Source organism: Drosophila obscura, unplaced genomic scaffold (assembly GCF_018151105.1).
Source record: "Drosophila obscura isolate BZ-5 IFL unplaced genomic scaffold, ASM1815110v1 contig_200, whole genome shotgun sequence".
In the NCBI taxonomy this organism is placed as follows: domain Eukaryota; kingdom Metazoa; phylum Arthropoda; class Insecta; order Diptera; family Drosophilidae; genus Drosophila; species Drosophila obscura.
The window spans coordinates 7,010,612-7,030,110 of NW_024542791.1; the positions used below are offsets into that span (position 1 = coordinate 7,010,612).

The window sequence follows — 19,499 nt, forward strand, 5'->3', positions numbered from 1 at the left end:
CAATTTTAAATAACGATCCAGGCATTTTTACTCTCTGTCTTGATTCGATGTTTAAACAAATTTCGTTTTAGAGTCGCCTATTTTCTAACCATATTAAATTTGTTTGTGTTGTATACTTTTTTACAATTTAAGCACATCTTTTTGCATATTTTATGGGCCAGAGCATTCGGAGCGTGCGAATGACCACACATTTTTAGCGCATTTAAATTAATGACTCTGAATGTCTGCAAAAAAATGTTGAACCGCAAATCAGGTTATGTTGGGCCAGGTCAAACCCCATTAAATAAAGCAGCTCCCACCCCATAGTACCTTTATACGGCTAATTTGTATGTATTTATGTGTATTGCTTCGCTTAAATAAATCGCAATTAATTGGGAATGAACTATTGTGGAGCATTGGGGAAGTTTACGGAGGTGCAAGCCATTCCCTAGGAGAGCACAGCATCCTGGAACCAGAAAGACATGCGATCCTCGCGGAACAGCTTCTCGGGCACCGTCCTTGAGTGGTTGTGAATCACTGAACTGAAGCGTCTGAAATTGTCCTCATTGCCTGCCTTGAGGCGTTCGGAGATCTCAGCGGCCTGATGGATCAAAGATGTTCCATCAGCCAAGGCCTTTACAGTCTTCATCTTGTTGACAGACTTAGTTTTGGCCTTCAACGAGGACTTTGATGAAGCGGCTCTCGACTTGAGAGCGGCAGTCGAATCGTCCTTCTTTGTCTTGAAGGCAGAGCGAGTAGATACTTTGGTCTTGGACTGCACCGAATGTTGGGATATGGTTTCTGAGGTTGGTTTCCCAATAGTCTTGGAAGCGCGAGTATCTGAAGACTTTTTGCCAGTCTTTGACTTAAGAGAAACCTTTGACTCCTCCTTAGAGCTTGAAGCCTTGACTGACTTTATCTTTGAATCTCTTTTGAGCACCTCGGACGTTAGTGTGATGGTCGAGGCTGTGGTCGATTGTGGATTCAGTTTATTGGAAGCTCTTCCCAGGGATTTTCCCAGCGACGCCTTGGACGAAGCGGTGCTCGACTTGGATCGAGTGCTCGACTGGGAACGCTTAGAGATGATGCTCGACTGTGACTTTTTGCTCCGCTTGGCGGCGGAACTCGACCGGGACTTGGTGCTGGAGCTTGTGCTCACCCGAGTGCGGGTACTTCCCCTAGACACCTTGCTCGCCTTTGTGCTGACACTGGACTCTGATGTCGATCTCTTTTCGGCCTGGCCGTCGCCGCTGGCCTGTCGCCGCGACTTCACCGGCAACAGCGTCCGGACAGACACTTTCGACTGGACCCTCGATTTTGAGTCGATGCTGGACTTGGAGGAGGGCAGCCGCATCTTTGAGATGCCACCCGCATCGAAGCGACCCTCTTCATCCAGGGCAGCAGCCTGCTGCTTTGCAGTGGCCATCTCCTCATTGATGGCCTTCGATACAGCCACTTCCCCGGTTTTGGATTGGCCAATTTTTAGGTGGGAGGCTGTCTCCGCCTTCTGCACTGCCGGCGCCGACCCCGACTCCTGCGAGACGGACCGCTTGATGTACCCCTGCTTGTCCTGTTGTATAACGGCAAACACCGGTGGTGGATATGTGGGGCTGGTGGGAATTTTGAACTCCATCCGCTTGCCGCTGTTGGGCGGACCGACGTTAAATGGATTGAAAGGCTCGTAGTCGATGTCGGCCATGTTGCCCATTGCCTGTGGGCGACACAGAGTTTCTACGTGTCAAACGAAAACTTCTCTCTATGACGTTTTCCTACTAACGTGCTGGGTTTAAGGGGAAATATTCGGGAGCGTCTCCGTCTGGGGTTTTTTTTTTTTTGTAGCCGAACTGAATTTTGTATTGCTGGAGTTTCAAAATGTACTGAATGTTCCGGGTAGCTGTTGGGTATGACACAGAAGTCTTGGTACACTTCATTCACCCATTACTGAAAGGGTTGCTTTTGGATACAAGAACTCATAGAAGTTTTCTGTTCAGGGAAATTCACTCGAATTATGACCAACAATTTCCACGAAAATTTAACCATTTTTTAATTAATTGACTTATTCCATTTTTTTTTAGGGCTGAAGAAAGATTATTCAGGCGATAAATTCCTCAGCAATTGTTGAGCCCAGCCCAGCCCAACTTTGTGCCTACTTGAATGTGACTTCGGATATGACAGCGCGAACACTTTTATCGCGATTAGCATGGCACTGGTCCCGTTCGCACTTGGGCTACATGTCCTTTGTTCTGTGCTCTCTGGCATCGTCTAGGCAGCCTACTTCAAGTCCTTCACTCACTTTAATTAAAAATGCCACCAGCAGCAGCATGCTGTCTGCTGTCTGCTGTCTGCCTGTGTGGATTTGCAAGTATCTGCAAGTCTGTGCATATAATGTGGAGTGTACGTGCTGATAAGGCGTGAGATCCTTTGACTGCCAGTGCCATAAACAAAAGCTCGTCTACCCTGGCTACGAGACTGGCTCTTCAAAATGTCGCCTTCTCCGGCATGTGGAAAATAATGAGCACTTCTGCTGCGACTGGAAGGGGTATCGTATTAGGCTTTGCTTTTCCTGTGGGTGAAAAGTGTCAAAACAGTATTATTTTGGCATTTACCTTTTCAGAGACTCGAACATCGAAATTGAGTAGCGTCTAGTGAAAAGTAATCATGTCCAGGTCACAGAAATCGGTGGATAGCCAGCAGAAGCAGCAGCAGCAGCAGCAGCAGAAAGCCCCACAAATACCGCCCAATGGCCTGCTAATATATGGCAACGGACTCGTCTTTGGTGGCAATGTTTATCCGGTTTTGGTGGATGGTGTGCCCATGCAGGCACCCGTCGGTGCTCAACAGGCTGCTGCCCAGCAGCGCTGGCAGATGATGCACGGCCCGGCCATGGCCCAGCAACCAGTCAACGCTCCTGGCCAGAAGCAGCAACAGCATCAGACCCAGAACCAGAACCAGCACCAGAACCGGGAACAGCGACCACGACACCGGCAACAACTGCAGAAACAGCAGCAGCAGCAGCAATATCAGACTGGACCAGGAACCATGTCCCCGCGGCATCCACAATCCTTTAGACCAAAAACACGAACGCGACTACAGTCCCAGCCGCCACGGAACTCCTCCATACCCGGTGGTTATCCACCGCAATGCCCTGCATCGTCTAGTGCTCCCAACATTGCTGCGCGCAACAACAGGGGGTACGGCATGCAGATGCAACAACAGCAGCAGTACCAGCAGCAGCACCAGCAGCAGCACCAGCTGCAGCTGCAGCAGCAACAGCAGCAGATACAGCAGCAGCAGCAGCAGCATCAACTCCAATCAGCCATGGGCGTCCATTACAACTACGGATACATGACCAATGGCAGCGATATCGGGGGCTGGAACGGGTATGTGAACATGCTGCCGCCAACGGATGCAAATAAACCGTACTCATTCGACTGAGGCGTGCCCTGGCAGCGAGTGTGACATATTTCGGAGCCAAAAGTTGGAAAATTTCTCTTGTTCTGGAAACAAAAATATCGCGAAAACAACAAAATTAAATTTGCATGGCAGAATTAGCTCTAATCACATCACATCGCAGCTCTGCCGTCTCTTTGTGTATCTCAACCAGCAAAACTTTAATCGCATGATTCCCGGGCAGTTAGAGCTTCTCAACTGCTTGCCTAACTCCAGTTCGTGATTCAGCTGTCTCTCTCTCGGTCTCGGTTTCTGCGAGCATGAGAATTTCTGCACTTTCCATGCACTCATTTGCAGGAAAGATTTTTTAGCAAGAGTTTTGCTCTGCTTACGGAAAACTTTGTCATAATTTGCCGTAACTTGTCTGCCTTCCGTTTTACACATCATCGAGCACTGAGGTCGGTCCCGTGCCACCTTGTGCCCACTCAACTCCCATTTGGGGCTTTGCTATGCCCAGTGATAGCAGTCGAGGAGACCCATCTCCAGCTCCATCCCCACACTCAACCTGGGCGTCATTTAGTGGTAAATTTCCGTCTTAGTTGCCAACGAACGTCATACGTGACATTTTGCAAATTCCTTTTTCAGCATTTTGCAATGTTCTCTCTCTATGTGTGTGTGTGTGTGTGTGTGTGTGTATCTGGAAGATACTCATTCTTCCCGGGCTCTTGACTGGCTGATGCCAGTAATGCTCCTGATGCGGTGCTGTTTCTGACACTCTGACAGTGCCACGGGTACAGGTTGTCGTACAAGTACTATTACCGGCTTGTGTATCAGTGTGTATCTGGTTTTGTTGCGGTTTTAGACATTTTTTCCCCTCCGTCAGATATTCTGAATGCAAAAGGGGTAGATTTATTATGCACAGTATTAGCTTTAATGCAAAAGATACTGCAGAATGATAATAAACTTCAATTTTGATGATCAAAATAAGAGATATTAGAACATCAGATGGGTACATTCCCACGAGGAGCAGACTAGTTTCGATTGATTTTATGAATGGGATTTTTGAAATAAAAACTCCTCTTGGGTATTGTTCTTAAGCAATCGGGTAAAATAAGAGCAAATGAAAACCCTCAAAGTCTCAGATTTGTGCAGACTTATTTTCAGGGGAAAATTGCTACTCGAATGAGTCTGACTGCATTCAGCTATAATTAACATTCTTTCCACAAATAACTCCCTTTGTTGCACGCCTCTGCAGCTAAGCCCTGACGTCGTCAGGCATTTAACATAAGAAACTCAAACCACAAGCTGCATGTTGGCAAACACACACACACAGACACATCCCCACACACCCACACTCTCTCTAATGATGATCCCCAAAGTCAACTTGCTAAAGTAACAAGAGCTGCATCGCACACACATGCTTACAGAGCGGTCTCATAAGCACACAGTGGTATTAACGCCATAATTCGTAAGTTACAACACACACAGACCCACACAAGCGGACATGGAGGGAGAGGCAGAGTGTGTGCATAGACGCCACAAAAAGGATTAAGTTATATTAAAGTTGGAAGCGCTGCATTTTAAGTTTGCTTCCTTTGACACTGGCACTGGCACTGGAGCCTCGGCAGGAGCCCAGCGGGATCCAAGAAATTCGCACACGGAATCTTGAGTGGGCACCGGGGGACAGACTCGTCCAGCCGAAAAGTGCGCTATGCAAATTCCATCTGCTGAAGCCTGACCCACATTAAAACAAATATGAAGGCCATTTATGGTTATCATTGCGACTAAAAAATACCCAGTTCTGAGGAGTTATTTGATCTAGGAAAATAAAAAAAATCAAAGTCGAAAAGGTGTATACAAAAACTTAAATTTAAAATTTGTTTTTTTAAATAAATTGTTTAAAACTTCTTATTTTTAATTTTTATAATACAAAATACAGATCATAATTATATTTTGAAATTTATAAAATTTAGATACAAATCTAGTTCAAATATCTTTGTTTCTATATCTGATATTTATTCTAGAAAATTTAGGTAATATCCCATCTAGCAGCTGGGTATTGAAGTTGATCCATAACAGAAACAGCTTATTTTTATATTTAAAATTCTTCCTTTTACCTGTTACATACATCTTCAAGAACGATATATACACTTGCAACCCATTAGTACCGAGTATAATAATATTTCAAGCAATAAATGCAATATATGGCATAAGTTTACGCAGTGCCCGGACCACTCCTCCACCTCCGTCATTTGCAGAGCCTTACTTATATTTGTATAAATCTGCAATATTTTTATACATACATTTATGGTTTGCAGAAGTTACAGGTCAAGTGTTAATTTTTGCTCTCTTGTTTTATTTCGTTTCGTTTTATTTTTTTTGTTACCCGTTGCCTTGATGTGTGCGCGCACATTTATGTGCAAACTTTGCTTAAAAGTTTAATTTAAAAATTCATTTCCACCAAAGAAAACAAAGACCAGAAAAGTGGGCAGTGTAGAGCAGCAAAGAGAATGGAAATTATAACAAATAAATTGACTTTCTTTGCTGTTAGTTTGCCAGCAACCAATTCAATTTGTTTTCCACCCGTCTTTAGCAGACTGCATTTAATTGCGAGACAGTGGCATGGCATTTAATTGTCCTGTTCTTATGGAGAATATATATAAAAGGAAAATCACAGTAGTCGTGGGATAAAGTCTGAGTTTTCTAATGTTCTTATTATTATTTTACTTGGAGGCCCAGCAGAATGTCTGATTAGATCTCAAGGTGCAGCTGCCAATAAACATTTATACAAAATTTAATTTTCCAGCTGTCATATAAAATTCAAGCTGCCGCCGCCGCAGCGTGGCCCACGCTTTTTACCACTTTGCCGAAATATGGTTTACGACCCAACCGTGTCTAATAAAACTTATATGTCTGGGAGCCATAAAGCCTACAGAGTCAGAGCCAGTACACATTTCCAGATGAATCTCAAGGCAGAGTCTCGAGCGAAATGGCAGAACGTCTGTGGGTTTGGAGGGAGAAAAGAGGCAGCCAACTTGTTGAAGTGTTTATTGTTAAGAATCCCGCGGCGTCGGCATCCGAATCCATAAAACATTTTCCTTATTTTTGTGCATAAAAGATACTCAGACGATTGCTAAAAGGAGTGGCCCTATCTAAACAAAAAGGGTTTGGGTGTGGCGTATTTAAATACATTTCGGGGGACAGAAAAAGATTTCGGATGTAAGATAGTTTCCCCATAGATACGCAGGAACCAACGTCATACCTTTCAACACCGAAAATATTTCACAAGCTATTTTATATTTTATTTTAACAATGGAAAAGGCCAGAACAACCAAGACCTCATTGGGGCGCGCCTCGCGAATGTCGAAGCAGAAATCTTCATCATCCACAACCAGCGTCAAGAGCTCCATCGTGGACACCTTGGTGCGGCCGAAGCCACCTAGGGTCTTCCTCTATATCCAGCTGAACGAAATTAGCGTGCTGCCGGAGTCCAAGCATCCGCTGGAGCTGCACTTGTACCACGCCAAGAACACGCTGCAGAAGATGCAGGAGCGGTACACCACGGAGACGATTATATACCAGCACGAGTTCGGCATCCAGAAGCCCGTCTTTGCCATGGGTGTGATGCAGGACGACATCGAGGATATGAACGTGTTCAGCGATAGTCCCTTGGTGATAACCCTTTACCAGCGGGTGCCCAGGCTCAGGAAGAGCGCAGTGAAGAAGTTGCCGATGCAGACCGATGGCTCGATTGGGACAGCAGAACTAGATTTGATCGGAGACTACATGGACACGGCATTACCCGTACCCGTACCCGTACCCGAGGTCAGTCCGGGTATTGAAACCAGCGTAGACGGTCGTCCTGACGAGTTGACTTGGGACGAGGCTGATCTGAGGAGGGAGGCTTTACGGAGGCGCACTTAGAGTTGCTCTCCCGCGGTCACTGTGATCTGCTGCAGCTGTTTCAGCGGCGCCGCTTTATCAGCGATATCAGCGTCTATCTATATCCGGAGCTGCAAGGCGCACCCGGCGGCAAGACGACCACCTGCACCATATGGCACATGTACTCCATCCTGCCCATCCTCAAGGAGTTCAATTTCACCAACCTGGCATTCGTTACGCTCGAGTCCATCTACAATGTGCCCGAGGAACTGCACAAGCAGGCCTCCGAGCTGGGCCTCAGCATATCCTTCCGGTCGCGAGAGCCCGACGAGAGGGGCGTGCACCAGGTGGTACCGTTCTGCACTTTCTACGGGTTCGGGTCGGAGGTCATCAGCGACCAGAACACGAGCATTGTGTGGGAGAACATCAAGCGGGATATCAATCCCTTCCAGAACTTCAGCTACAATCAAATGGACACCAATATTCGCGTTAAGCTGCCGCGCGTTTTCCGGCTGCTGCTTTGGGAAAAGGATGTCGACTTTAGGAGCAATGCGATCGATATTTTCTCGGACCTGGCTCTCATCAACAACTCCATGCACCGCTACGTCCTCAACGAACAGATGCGCCACATCCTTGAGGCCGCTGTCGTTCACAATAGCTACGAATTGGTGCTCCAGCTGTACCAGGAGACCCCTTCTAATGTGCTGTACGAGGGTGTGATTAATCCCAGCATCTTTGGCTATCCAGACGGCAAGTATATTTAGGATTTTATTCGAGGAGACTTTTAGCTGAATTTCCTTGCCTTTGCCAGTCAACTATTGCCGCTTTGCCAGCACTCTGAAACCCTTTTCGAGGGAATCTAAGAGGCAATCATTAAAGCGGAGTTCCGAAGATATGGGTCCCATGTTTTCCACCGTCAAGATCTGCTTCTTCCAGTCAATTGCTCAGCGCAACGAGAACCTGGACAAGTACAACGAGAACCTACTCAAGAGGGCCAAGCTGCTGCGCTGCTTCGACAACACGTTCCTGAACGAGGCCGAGGATGATGAGAATCTGATACTGGAACTATATCGCTCCTTTGACGATCTGATATCGGACATGATTGCGTTCATTGTGAAGCGGGACTTGAAGAACGTCGTGGAGGGGCACGACTACTTCTGCTGTCAGCTGGCGAACCTCAACAATCTGATGCTCAAAATTTGCGGCTGTGACTTCAACATTCGCATGCCAACCAAGACGAACATTGAGTTCAGGGTGAGTAGGTTCTGGGCTTCAGCAGGAATTTAAACTATACACAAATTCTCTGTAGGAGATGCTGACCCACATGTACAAGGAGCTAATGGAGCGCATCGAGAAGATTCTGACCGCCTGCAGCTGGGAGAGTGTCTGCAATTGTGTGGTGAACTTTGAGTACGAGCAGCTGCACATGATGCACCTGATGGAGGAGCTGCGTCTCATGTGCCTCATTGGGGAGACGACCCTGGCCGGGCAGATCTTCGAAGACCTCAGGGACAACAACTCCCACCAGCTGCTCTTCAATTTCTACAACTTCCTGAACAACCTGGAGAACTCAAAGTTCAAACAGGCCTCAAGGTACTTTAAGAACCCCACTGGCGGCGGCTGGGTTGGGGAATACTTTCCGTGAGTCAAACCAACTCAGAAGTAGGGCTCAATCATGAGCTAGATATCTCCCCTACCAGTTCCCTGGGCAAGCTGTACATTGACTACATGCTGGATCTGAAAGCGGAGGACGAGGAGTCGACTGGGCAGGCGTATGCCAGCATGATCGAGAGTCTGCGGGTATTCGTGAGCAAGAACAGCCTGGATCTGGACGCATGTGTCCTGCTGTACTGCTACTACAAGAGGCACGACTACTTGCCGGGCATGGAGTTTACCCGCTTGCGGTTCGAGAATCTCTATTCAGTGCCGCGAAAGAATCTCGCCGGCATTCCGGTGCCGCTCTTCGAGCTCTTCCTGCCCGAGGAGTTTGAGATGAGCAGATCCAGTACCATGATGAACCTGAAGTTCTATCCGGTCTTCACGACGTTTGCTCGGATGGGCGCCTATGGCTTTGCCGAGATTATCTTCAACGAGATCCAGTCGAGCTTCACGCCGACTGAAGTGTATCTAGTGACGACCACGCTTAAATTTCTGCAGGGGCCAATAGACAACGACTTCCAGGTGCGCTTCTTTCCCACGAATCAAACTGACACTGGAAATTTGATGGTAAGATCTGCATAGAGTTACAGACTCCAGATAATTGCCACAAATACTCCCGTTTCTAGCGCCACTATCAGGCCCACATCAATGGCAATGTGGAGTACTCGCGAGGGCGATTCGACGAAGCCATTGCCTTCTTTCAAGAGCTGCTAACCGTCACTGAGGAGGAGGAGCAGGAATTCTTTAAGGTGAGCTTTATGCGCCTCGCCCAACTGGCCTTCGATCGGGGGGAATATGAGCTGGCCAACCAGGCCTACGACATGTGTCCGCAGCACTGTAAAAAGATGAACTTCCTGCTCAGCTATGGCAAGGGATTGGCCCTGTACTATGTAAGCTTCAACCTGCACTTAATTTGCAATTGGTTCTTCAGCGCTTTGGTGTTTTAGTTGAATCGCTTGGAGGACGCCATTGAGTATCTGGCTCGCTGCACCGAAGTGGAAGTATTTGTGCCCGATGTCTGGGCTTATTTGGCCATCATTAATTTGCGCTTGAATCGCAACAAGAGTGCCCTTGACTGCTGGAAAATGTCCAAAATGGTAAGTCTTTGATATCCCCAGTGAATAAAATAATCTATTTTATTTAGTACCCGGAGATATTCCTGCATGATCGAATCTATGCGGAGCTGGACAAGATCAAATATTCGGACGTCCATCTGTTGGTCGATGATGATGGCAATCCCGCCGAGGTGATGGAGAAAAAGGACTTTATTGCTCTGTAAACAAGACACCTCCTCAAAGACACTAAATACACACAATATTCAACCAGTTTTCCAAGTCACCCTAGGCAGAGGTGTCCCAAGTAAACAGAGAACCCAACAACAACAACAACATCTGTCCTGTGCCTTTCATCAGGACTTGGCCACATTTATCACTGGTGTGTACGGCCCTCGAACATAGACAAAGGCCTGCATTAGGATAAATTAACTTTACGCATATGCAGTGCATATATGAAATGCTAACAAGGTATTTGGTCCCTCGATGCGGTCCCAAATGTTGCCCCTCGCTGCGGACGGGCGAGCAGGGCGCTTGTCAAAATTGTGGCCGCAGAGCCGCAGCGGCGGCAGCTATGTGAATATGCCAGCAACGACAACAATGCATTTTGGCCAAGGGCAAACCGCCACAGAAACAGCAGGAGCAACAGCAACAGCAACAGCAATACGAACAAAAACAGAAACAGAAACAAGTGGGATACGTAGTTAAACCCTTTTGGCCAACACTCAGCCCATGACAGGTGTTTGCATTTGCATGTTGGCCAAAGGGTCTACTGGAATTTACAATTAGTTTGTCATTGGTTTATGCTATATATATAATATGTAGTTCTTTGGCCCATCACCAAGGGTATGTTGGAGCAGAGTCTCAGTCGAAAGAGTATCTTTGTGTCGTTGTTCTTTCGAGTGTTGTGCCCTGTTTTTGTTTACCTGGCAGCGAGTGCTCTAAAATCCGCTTTGACAGCTCGCCTGTCAGCTCAACTCAAACCGCCTTCCAGGTCCGGGGCGGCTCTGTGTGTGTGTGTGCTGCCGTGCTGTAGGTGTGGCCGTGGAGTGGTGTACACTTTTTTGCTTGTCTTGTTGGGGAGCCTCAACTACATATGCTAATGACGAGGCGGCTGTCTGTCTGTCCTGGGAGACTGGGACCCTTGGCCAGCCAGCCAGCCACTCAGCTGGGGCTTTTGAGCTAGTTTAAGGCCAACTCTCGGCTGCTGAGCACACATTGGCTTCATCAAAATGAAATTTGTGAGCAAACAGAACAAAACACCCACAGCCACTGCCACAGAGGCGCCACTCATAAGGTGAATGAAGTAAGCAGGCAGCTGGGCAGCTGGGTAGCTGGGACACATGCTGGCAATGTTTTAAGACGGCTTTAAAATGCGTTTCGAGCTGGGGCCAGTGCAACTGGCAACGCACACGCCATGTGCCTTCCAAGGGCAGGCTTTTGTCGCCTGATGCAACAAAATCAATTAGACACATGCATTTGCATACTCCGATTGGAGGGGCCCCGTGCACCCAACGCTACATGCAGCAATTGCAATTTAATGTGCTGCCTCTGCTGTGCTAATGATAATGTTGTTATGTGCCTATTATCTTCGTTGTTTGTGTGGGGTGGGGTGGGGTGGGGTCTGTTGTGTTGTGTGTTGTCTGTTGTCTGTGGGGTGGTCTGTGGGTTGGTCTGGGGTCTGGTCTCGGCTCAGAGCACATGTCATTACCATTTGCACTGTGCCAAAGTTTCGGTGTCTGACAGCACTCAAAGTGATGCAGTTAGGCCATGCAGCCTCTGGCGCACAAATGAAATTAAAGCTCAACCGGAACCAGACCAAAATTGATAAACCAAACCAGCTGCAGAGCGTGCATATAAAAGCTCGACTGAATTTTATACACAAGTATACGGCCACGTTATGGCCGAATTCCCCGAATAAGGCGAAATGCCAGGGATCCGCCTTGTGCTAGTGCTCGAAGCACTGCTAACCTGAAGTTATTTCTAATCAAATTATGCTTTGGCCAGGCTAATATGCAAATACCTGCCATGTAAGCTGCTCAAATGCAAAGCAGCTCAAACTTAATACCCAAATAGCTTCAGCCCGCACCCACATTACCGCACATATCTTCAGAGGCATGTGCAAAAAATGGTGGATAAAAACTACAACAGCTGCCATCCTCAAAAGCATGCAAAAGATTTTCCCTGGAATTAAGTTGGCAAAGAGCTAACGTGAAATTTACACCAAAATGAATCCTGAAAAGGCATCCTGAATAGGGAGGCGTACACTGTCTGTGTGTGTGTGTGTGTGTTTTCTGGTGTGTGACATGAAAATTTCATTTGAAATTGAATATGAAAAAAGTGTGGGAGCCCTGCGTGCGAGGCTCTGCGACAGCTGCTGCAATTGACAATTATTATTATTGTCAGTGCGAATGAAAAGCCGCCATGGGGCCAATAGGATCCCTATGGCGTGGTGGGTATGCGGCGGGGAGGGGAGAGTGCTCGAATGGTTGGTATTCATATGGCACCCGTGTAGCTCATAACCGAGCGCCGAAAATGCCTCGACATCCGTCGACTACAATAAAATTCAATGGTCGCATTAAAATCATTTAAATTCTATTGTTTTGTTTGCTTTTCTTTTCTCTTATACCCTCTCAAAGGGGTTGCATGGCATTAACTGGCAGTGCAGAAAGGGTAGCTGTACGAATATATGTTCATCGACAGACATTTCTGGAGAACTTGGAGCCACACATATCAGATCTGTCTGGATAATATTCTTTATATGTCTGATCGATGAGTGAAAGTATTTAAAGCTGCGGCTTGTGGCATTTTGCTGTTTGATTTTAACTTTGCTTTTCAGATTTGCATGTATTTTCTTTACGACTGTCAACCGCACACGCCGCCAATCGCACTGGCTCACTCACACTTTCACCGCTGGCGAGAGACAGCGGCACAAACACACCAAAGGAGAGAGAGAGAGAGAGTACACACACAGATACACGCTCCAAGGGGGCGACAAATGCCGCATAAGCTGTTTTCGTTTGCGGATTTAGCCGATATCAGCAAATGCATATTTAATGGCCTCCTGATCAATATGATACGCCCGCCTTGAGCGATTCACGATGCCGATTAATGCAGTTTAAACGGGGAATGGGAGGCACTGCTTTAATTTTAGGTAATATTTATTGAATAAATGTTAAAGAATCTCTGTTATGAAACTAATAACTAAAGAACTAATGCAACTTATCGAAGGCCTTTCCTGCAATCTCTAGCTATTTATCTTATTCACATTGCTTAATAAGTTCCTGATAAATAAATCCCAAAATAGTTGCTTGTCGAATTAGTGATAAATAAAATCATGCAGTTCTGCCTTCTCCAAGTATTCCAGATATATATCTGCTAAAGAACCCTTTTTCCTGTGTGTTGCTTTAACTGCTGATAAACTTTGATGGCAGACTTCAGAAATACTTGCGGAATATATTCCTTGCTGTCACTTCGAAATTATAGCTGCCAAAAAAGTGGTGCCCCTCAGCCCCAGCACTCTGCGTTAACACACACCAGGTGCTTTCCTTGCCCTGCCACCTGTGACCCAGCCGGGTGGCCTCGACGTGTTCCAGTGTTTGCAAATTCTCAACTTCAAAAACGCGACAGCCAGACGCGTTGAGAGCGCAAGGCACGCAAATGGAGATGCCTGTATGGGCTGGGAGGGGGAAAGGGTTCCTGGTTTCTGCCAAGGATCTGTCTTGTTTGCATAATGCCAGGCAGTCAACACCCCAACCCGCATGGCCCCATACTGGTGGAGAAGAAAGGAACGCGAGGTAGCGTCGGTTTTTATTTCACAATTTCATACGTTGCTCTCTCCCTCGCCCTCTCTCCCCCTTGTCTATCACGACGCACCGCCAAAAAAGTATTTCTGCTGACAGCAGCTGGAAATCGTTTTGAGGAAGCTACCGAAAAGGATTTCAGCTTTTGTCGCGTTGATTTGTTTGTTGATTTGCGTAAGTATCGCACGGGCGTGTCCCGGAGAGTATCCCCCAGTCAGGGAGACGGAAGTAAATCCCTTTCAAATGCGATGTGGCTGAACTTTATGGGCAAGTTTGTCATTTGTCGCATTTATAAATTATTTAAAGTGGCATCGCGCCAGTACGTCAGTACGATTGCGTGTGTGTGTGTGTGTGCTGTGTGCTGTATGCTGTATGCTGTGTGGCGTGTGGCATGACCACCATTGACCTCATGACCTCAAAAGCATTGCCACAGAGATGAGCGCTGGTCGTCGGTCCAAGTGACATGGCACCACCATAAACAGTGGCTAAACAAGGTGCTTAAATTATGCCACAAGATCTGAGACCGGGCTGTAAATAACAAGCTGGCCCCCCACCCTTCCCTCCACACACCATTCGGCGGGCATGCATTCATATTTATGGCTGTCTATCTGTGGCTCTTCACCCAGTGTGCCACGTCACCCATCCCTTGGCCCATCCGCTGGTACTCTGTTGACAAGGCCATGCGTCGCCTGCCACAAACTGTAGCCACTGTAGCCACTGTAGCCCCAATGGCACACTGTTCTGTGCGCCGAGTCACCCAGTCCCAGTCCCAGTCCCAGTCGCATCTGGTTGTTGCTTCTGGCTTGTTGCTAGTTGTTGGTCTCATGCCTGGCTGACTTTGGTTTTGAGAAATCAACGCGTAAATGCACATATGTGTGTGTGTCTGTGTGTCTGTGGGTGCATATTGTATGAGTGTGTGTATGTGTGTTATGCATGTGTGTTTGTGTGCTTGTGCGGTCGCCATATTTGTTCGAGTGTTTGTGTTTGCTTAGCGCTACTCAGCTGGCTGCTGTTTTCTGTTTCTGTTTGCTGTTTGCCCACACATATATGAATATCAGCGGGCAACGTTTAACTTCTGCTGATGTTCAGCTACACCCTCAGCGATTTATAAATGGTATACGTTGAGGAAGCACCCGCCCGCACGATCCTGTAAGGGTCTAGGAAGTCATAAAGCGCCTTTTAAAAATTCCATCGGCTATCTATCCGATTTTATATCTTAGTTTAAGACTTTTCACTCCGAAGTTCACTTAGATTAAAGATTAAATTCCGAGCTGCAGCTGATTTTATCATCTCTAGCAAAACCCTCAGGAAACTCAAAGTCTCGAGACTCTAGGAAATCCTTGTACTATAGCATTCCTCCCAGCTTACAGCTAAGAACTTGAAACCCCTGCCTCGGCTACTCCTTGCAATACTATCAAATCCTCTGCGCTATCAAGTTTTGTCAGAGCTACGCCCCACTGAGGAGCCCCGCCACAAAAGTTCAATAGGTTGTGTGTGTCCTGAGCCCAGACCCAAATGTGACCCCCTGTGATCCGCATCTGAGAACGGATGTTTACCTGGCCGAAACGCGGCTTCCTTCCTGTGGCACAAAACGATTTCCGTAAATTTAATTGCGTGCGGCTGCATGTTTGCATTTGTTTGCATTTTCTGTAAGCCATTCAACATGTCTTTGATCTGCTGGTCCGACACAAACACACTCTCCAAGCAATAGCTGTCAGGTTCTCTAAAACAATATAAACGGCAACAAGCACCGAAAGAGGGAGAGCGAATGAGCGAGGCGAAAGATGGATGGTGGGCCCGAAGCCATGGTGGCAAAGATAAAAAATAATAAAAATTCATAAATGAATGCTTGAGCGCTTCTTGACACACGGAAGTTAGCCACCGGATGTGGATATACGTTTGTATGTATGTATGTACGACGTCTGAGTGTGTAGGTTGGTTTTTTTTTGTTGCTGCCACTTGAGCACAATTGCTCTTGATCTGTGTGTGTGTGTGTAGCTCCATGTGTGTGGCAATCACTGTCCGAAAGGCAAACGCCCTGCTTGGGCTTTGGTGTTGCGACCAGTTCCGGCTTTAAGGGCATCATCCATTTATGGTATTTATTCAATGTTCAGACATACTTGGCCAGAAATATTTTTGACAATTTTTGTACGAATTGAATTGAATTCCATAGGAGTGGTGAGTCGTACGAGTGCCAGCATTCCCCCAAAGTACAAGTACTCGACAATGGAATTGTTTATAGAACTTCAGCATTACAATTTATTAGGACAGTCACACACACACACACACACACATCCGCAGTCGGCCCCCAACTGCTCGGGCGCCTGACACATCCTTTATCCTTTTCCGTTCTGTGGGGCAGCAATGAGGCAATAATAAACAGTTTCCGTCACTTGTCTGACATATCTACAAGGCGCAATCAGTGGCTCTCCTTGAACGGGTGGCACGGGCCACGGGCGGGCATGTGTAATGATATGTACAAAAGCTTGACCAAACATTAACCCTTTTCGGCTATGTGATTGTGTGTTTGTGTGTGTGCGCGTATGAGTGGACAAATATAAAGCGTTTGTGCTGCGGTTATTGCTTGATTAATTTCCGGTCAAATGGCTCTGGACACTAATGACTATTTAATGTTACAATTTACACTTTATTGATTCGCATATATCTGATTGTGTGTTGTGTCAGCGTAATCGAGGCATTATGTCAAGCTGTCGGAGCCAGGCATTAAATTAGCTATCTGCTCGGCACTTAAAGGCGAGCACTGCTACTTTGCAGCCAGCTCTAGGCTGCCACACAAAAGAAATTAACCAAGTTGACAGCCCAGAAGCGGCGGCCATTTAACGTGAAAGCTCTGCAACCAATTTATGCAGAATTTTTCTTTATTTCACTGCCCTTCTTGATTGTTTTTTTTCTATTTGTTGTCGTTGTTGTTGTTGCTGCAACAAAACGAGAGAGAGCGACAGAAAGAGGAAACTGGGAAAAGTGGTTTGCATTTTGCCTAATGCGACGTTGCATGAAAACGAAAACAGCAACGTAAACAGAAAATAAAATAAGAATTACTATGAACGTGTATCAACGACTGTGTGATGCTCTAGGGAGTGGGAAATATTATTTATTTATTTATTTAATAACTAATAAGTGATGATAAACTAGCAATGGCTGCTATGGCCTTCAGCCATAATTGGCTGAAGAGAATCGTTTTGAAATAAAATTTAATGTAGCCAGATCTGTAGCCAGATCTGTAACCAGATCTGCATGTGCCAATGAACACCAACAAAAATCTGTGAAGAATATTCAAGTATTTCCTTTTGGTTTTCCTCAAGGATTCTCTGGAGTCAGGATGGTATTTCTTACATTCAGATTGAACTCTGAAGAACCAAGTTAGGTTAAAGTTTATTGCTGGATGTATGTACCCGTTATGGTAGCTGGTAAATCGGCAAGTCTAAAAATACTTCTAGCAAAAGCGAATATTTTTCATTTTGCATATGCAGAAACACAGACGCTTTGGACTTGACTGGTCCCTGGGGGCCTCGGGTCCCTGGACGGGGATCCGGGTCCGGTCCGGTCCGGTCTGTGCTGTGCTGTGCTGCTGCCTGTCACAAAATTTGCAGCCAGACTGAGCGCAACTTTTACACTGGAGGCTGTATGCAGTCCCAGCAGGGGTATATGAGTTATTTTAGAAGGTATGCCAGGGACATAAAAGGAATGTGTGCTACCAACTTTGACCAGAGAAGTGTCCCCGATGCGAAGGGCCTATGTGGATGCGGGTCCTCTGTGGCTGGACGTCAGAGTAGTCACAGCTATTATTTTCTAGCATTGTCTCATCATAATTTAGACGTTGCATTTGTGGTTGCAAAATTGCAAGAATTTCCTGCTCATGGGGCTCATGGGGGGGGGACACACACAGAAAACATGCAAATAAACGTTTGCTGGTCAAATACAGACACACAGAGTGAGAGAGTGAAAGGGACCCGAACCCTGTTTATGGCACAGAAGGAATGAGAAATGCCAGCTAATTCACAGAAAATACTCAAGAATTATGCTTTGACTCTGGGTCTGGCTTATCCCTCTCTGTGCTAAGGCCAGAGCAACTGTGCAACAGCCCCTCATAGTTCATCATGTGCCGGGTGAATTTGGTTTCCATATCACGTATTTTATTACATCGTTATTCATGATATTGGCTCGGAGGGCTCAGGCCGAGCCACTTTTCCATCGCTCAGAATATTCAAAATGCAGTTGAATAGATTTTCCCGCCATAAAGAATACATTAAGTTGCTTAAGTTATCCCGCACCATCCGCACCATCCAGTGGGGATCACATAATTAAATTGATTTCTACGGGCTCCATACGAGTTTGTGGGATTTATGGCCATGTGCGATAAAGTCAATTTGAGTAAATTGAAAAGCGAGCATCTAGCCTGAAATGTTGCAAAATTGGCAGCATAAATAGTGTATGCATAAATTATATGGCAAATTGATATGTTTCTACGAGTGAACAGCATCCTCCTTTGGCCCGGAAAAACTGACGAAACACTTGAAGCATTTTCCAGTGCCAAAGAGAGACGGAGAGAGAGAGAGAGACATGGTTAAAAAATAACTTTGCCCCCGAAATAGCATCCTCTGAACTCCTTATGAACTATTCGCTTTGTGCAGAGATATCCTGGTGATTCCCCCAGGTATCCTATCGCCGTGTGTTTCTGTTTGTGCCCGTGCTGACTTTGCAAACCCCAAAATCCCCGACTGCATAAAACTTCATATCGAAATACCAAAGCAAATATTTATTATCCATGTGTACGCAACGAAACTCTCAACGAAACTGAAGTCGGGCCACACCTCAGCAGAAAACTAAAACGACAAACAGTGAAACACTTTAAGAGAGGGTCTCGACAGTGAAATACTCTGGCATTTAATAGAGTACAAATGGGAACTATTTGTTCAAAACTACAGGCTCTACTTTACCCAGAGAAGCCCTGACATAAATACACAGTTTATTTCGAAGCTTGAGAGTCTATTAATACACTATAGAATGCATTTGATTCCGATTTTTCGCTTCTTATGGCGATAACGAAAAATAATACATTACAGCGACAAAACTGAGTCTTTATCTCTGCTATTAAACTTCCCCCAAAACACAAGATACCCTTCTACGGAACGACTACCAAGTACTACCACAGTCGAAGGAAATTTTGCGAATAGAAATTATTTCTGGCATTTTAATAAACAACAAGAGGCGGGAGCCACAAAAATATGCTGCAAAATATTCTAATAGGTTTGCTAGAAAACATTTTCAAGTGTTTTGAATATTCGTTTAGAAGTTTCATACAATGCGGCGTATGCGTAATGGAATCAAAGCCATTAAGAGAACTTCCCAACCAGTTTGGCCAAATATTAATAATTCTTTTGAAAGTTTCAAAGGTTTTTCAAGTTTCTGAATACACTAAAAAGGCATTTGCATTTTGTGTGCAGTTTTCAGACCACAGTATGTACGAGTGCATACGCAGTATATTCATTTTAATTACCAAGCCAAATTTGCATCCACTTTCAGCCGTTTGCTGCACCCCATAAATCCCTTTCTCCAGGCCTAATTTAGAATTTTTACACTTGAAGTTTTCCATGCGATTTCAGCGCATTTTGCGACGTCATTTAAAACAAACAAACAAACAAACAGGAACCAAAAAAAAAATGTTGAAGTGCTAAAATTAAAGCAACAGCAGCTAATTACAAGGCGACCTAAT

The 19,499-nt window shown here is 45.9% G+C and overlaps 3 protein-coding genes across 3 annotated transcripts; 2 read left to right on the forward strand and 1 right to left on the reverse strand.

Moving 5' to 3' along the window:
- Positions 1-286: 286 nt before the first annotated feature.
- LOC111081084 (serine-rich adhesin for platelets) lies at positions 287-1,866 on the reverse strand. Its single transcript, XM_022377018.2, has 2 exons — positions 1,757-1,866; positions 287-1,690 (listed from the first exon to the last, which is right to left on the reverse strand). The coding sequence occupies exon 2, from the start codon at positions 1,685-1,687 to the stop codon at positions 428-430; it is 1,260 nt and encodes a 419-aa protein (XP_022232710.2). The 5' UTR covers positions 1,688-1,690; positions 1,757-1,866; the 3' UTR covers positions 287-427.
- A 679-nt stretch (positions 1,867-2,545) lies between these two features.
- LOC111081085 (myb-like protein Q) lies at positions 2,546-3,542 on the forward strand. Its single transcript, XM_022377019.2, has one exon. The coding sequence runs from the start codon at positions 2,638-2,640 to the stop codon at positions 3,412-3,414; it is 777 nt and encodes a 258-aa protein (XP_022232711.2). The 5' UTR covers positions 2,546-2,637; the 3' UTR covers positions 3,415-3,542.
- Positions 3,543-6,594: 3,052 nt separating this feature from the next.
- LOC111081086 lies at positions 6,595-10,306 on the forward strand. The gene is given in 8 exon segments (XM_041593798.1): positions 6,595-7,179; positions 7,218-8,001; positions 8,063-8,505; positions 8,561-8,892; positions 8,952-9,477; positions 9,537-9,800; positions 9,858-10,007; positions 10,055-10,306. Coding segments are annotated over 8 exon segments (3,132 nt in total). The 5' UTR covers positions 6,595-6,681; the 3' UTR covers positions 10,190-10,306.
- The last annotated feature ends 9,193 nt before the right edge of the window (positions 10,307-19,499 follow it).

Bases quoted from the DNA above. Each gene is read 5' to 3' on its own strand.
- LOC111081084 (XM_022377018.2), bottom strand. From the start codon at position 1,687: ATGGGCAACATGGCCGACATCGACTACGAGCCTTTCAATCCATTTAAC.
- LOC111081085 (XM_022377019.2), top strand. From the start codon at position 2,638: ATGTCCAGGTCACAGAAATCGGTGGATAGCCAGCAGAAGCAGCAGCAG.